The 1,836-nt window shown below is 61.3% G+C and overlaps 1 protein-coding gene across 1 annotated transcript in view; it reads right to left on the bottom strand.

Moving 5' to 3' along the window:
- The window catches only part of LOC102042271 (HECT, UBA and WWE domain containing E3 ubiquitin protein ligase 1), a gene marked incomplete at its 3' end in the record, with an annotated part of 17,610 nt that overhangs the window by 11,527 nt on the left and 4,247 nt on the right, over positions 1-1,836 (bottom strand). The window contains exons 15-17 of the mRNA XM_031065669.1: positions 1,718-1,798; positions 1,504-1,610; positions 376-584 (exon numbers count right to left, since the gene is read on the bottom strand). Of these exons, the coding sequence (XP_030921529.1) occupies positions 376-584; positions 1,504-1,610; positions 1,718-1,798 (397 nt within the window). The remainder of the gene's footprint in view (positions 1-375; positions 585-1,503; positions 1,611-1,717; positions 1,799-1,836) is intronic.

Below are 1,836 nucleotides of genomic sequence, written 5' to 3'. Positions count from 1 at the left end.
AGAGAGTGTTTGGGGGGACAGAGAGTTGCGGGGGGGGTAGAGGTGGTTCTCTGAGTTAAATAAACAGGGCATGGTACATAAAACAAACACAAACCCCTCCAAAAAAAAGAGGAAATTGTTTAAACATTAGGATGATGCTTTGCTAAAAAGCTGGTGGGGTCTCCAGTGTCCCCGCTATCCTCAGTCTCCCCAGTAGCCCCAGTGACCTCAATATCCCGCTATCTCCAGAGTCCCAAATATCCCCAGTGTCCCCAGCATTCCCAGTATATCCCACTCCCCTCAGCGCCCCCGCTCACCCAGAGGGTCAGAGCTGCGGTGGTGGCACACGGCGGGCAGGTAGCGAGGGGACAGCAGCACCTCGTGTGTCCCCAGTACCCCCAATGTCTACAGTATCCCCAGTGTCCCCAGTCCCCCCAACGTCCCCAGCGGCGGCGCATGGCGGGCAGGTAGTCGGGGGACAGCAGCACCTTGAAGAGGCGCTCGAAGGGCTGGCACTGCACGAAGCTCTGCAGCCCCCGCGCGTTCAGGCACAGCGCGCTGAACACGTTGGGCAGAGAGCCCAGCACCTCCCGCGTCGCTGGCACCTGCACAGGTGAGGGCAGGTGAGGGGCTGGGCACACCTGGGGCAGGTGTGGGGCAGGTCAGGGACAGAGGGCACACCTGGGGCAGGTGTGGGGCACACACAGAGGGCAGAGTGAGGGGCTGGGGGCACACCTGAGACAGGTGTGGGGCTGGGGGCACACCTGGTGTGGGGCACACATAGGGCAGAGCTGGGGCAAGGGACGGACAGATGGTGCAGCAGGCACTGGGCAGGTGAGGGGCACAGCTGGCAATGACATTGGGCAGGTGTGGGCAAAGCTGGGGCACACACTGGACAGGTGTGGCACCAGCATGGGCAGGTGAGCAGCAGGCAGGGAGGTGGGTCTGGGGCGGAGCTGGGGCAGGTGTGGCACTAGCACAGGTGGCAGGCACAGGACAGGTGTGGGGACAGATGAGACACAGACCTGGAGCAGGTGTAGGAGAGGAAACAGGACAGGTACAATGCAGGTGTAGGGACAAGTGAAGGGCAGATGTGGCAACAGGCGGTGGAACAGGTGCAGGGCAGGAAATGGAATAGGTACAGGGACAGGTGGAAGGCAGGAAACGAAACAGGTACAAGGACAGGTGTAGGGCAAGAAATGAAACAGGTACAGGGACAGGTACAGGGCAGGAAATGGAACAGGTACAAGGACAGGTGGAAGGCAGGAAACGAAACAGGTACAAGGACAGGTGTAGGGCAAGAAATGAAACAGGTACAGGGACAGGTACAGGGCAGGAAATGGAACAGGTACAAGGACAGGTGGAAGGCAGGAAACGAAACAGGTACAGGGACAGGTGGAAGGCAGGAAATTGAATAGATACAGGGACACAAGACAGGTACAGGGCAGGAAATGGAACAGATGCGGGGACACACAAGGGGACAGGTGTCAGGCGCAGGACAGGTGACAGGTAAGCCCCACTCACGTCCTTGATGAGCAGAGCGTGCAGCATGACGTCGGTGAGGCCGTTGTCCTGCAGCGAGGACAGCAGCGAGGGCTCCTGGAACACGAAGACCGTCACCACCTCGGTCGCTGCGGCGGAGGAGAGAGGGGGGCACTGAGGGCAGGTAGAGCACCTGGCGGGGTCCCCGCTCCGTGCCCGCCCCGCGCTGCCCAGGTGGGGCCGGGGCGTGGCTCACCCAGCAGGAACAGCGAGGGGCCGTAGTACTCGGCGTTGCTGATGATGTGCTTCAGCGAGGTGGGCAGCGAGCCGTCCATCACTGCGGGGACACGCGCGGTCAGTGCCACCACCCCTGCC

The sequence above is a fragment of the Geospiza fortis genome, unplaced genomic scaffold (assembly GCF_000277835.1).
Source record: "Geospiza fortis unplaced genomic scaffold, GeoFor_1.0 scaffold4834, whole genome shotgun sequence".
Classification (NCBI taxonomy): Eukaryota; Metazoa; Chordata; class Aves; order Passeriformes; family Thraupidae; genus Geospiza; species Geospiza fortis.
This window is presented reverse-complemented; position numbering and strand designations above follow the sequence as displayed.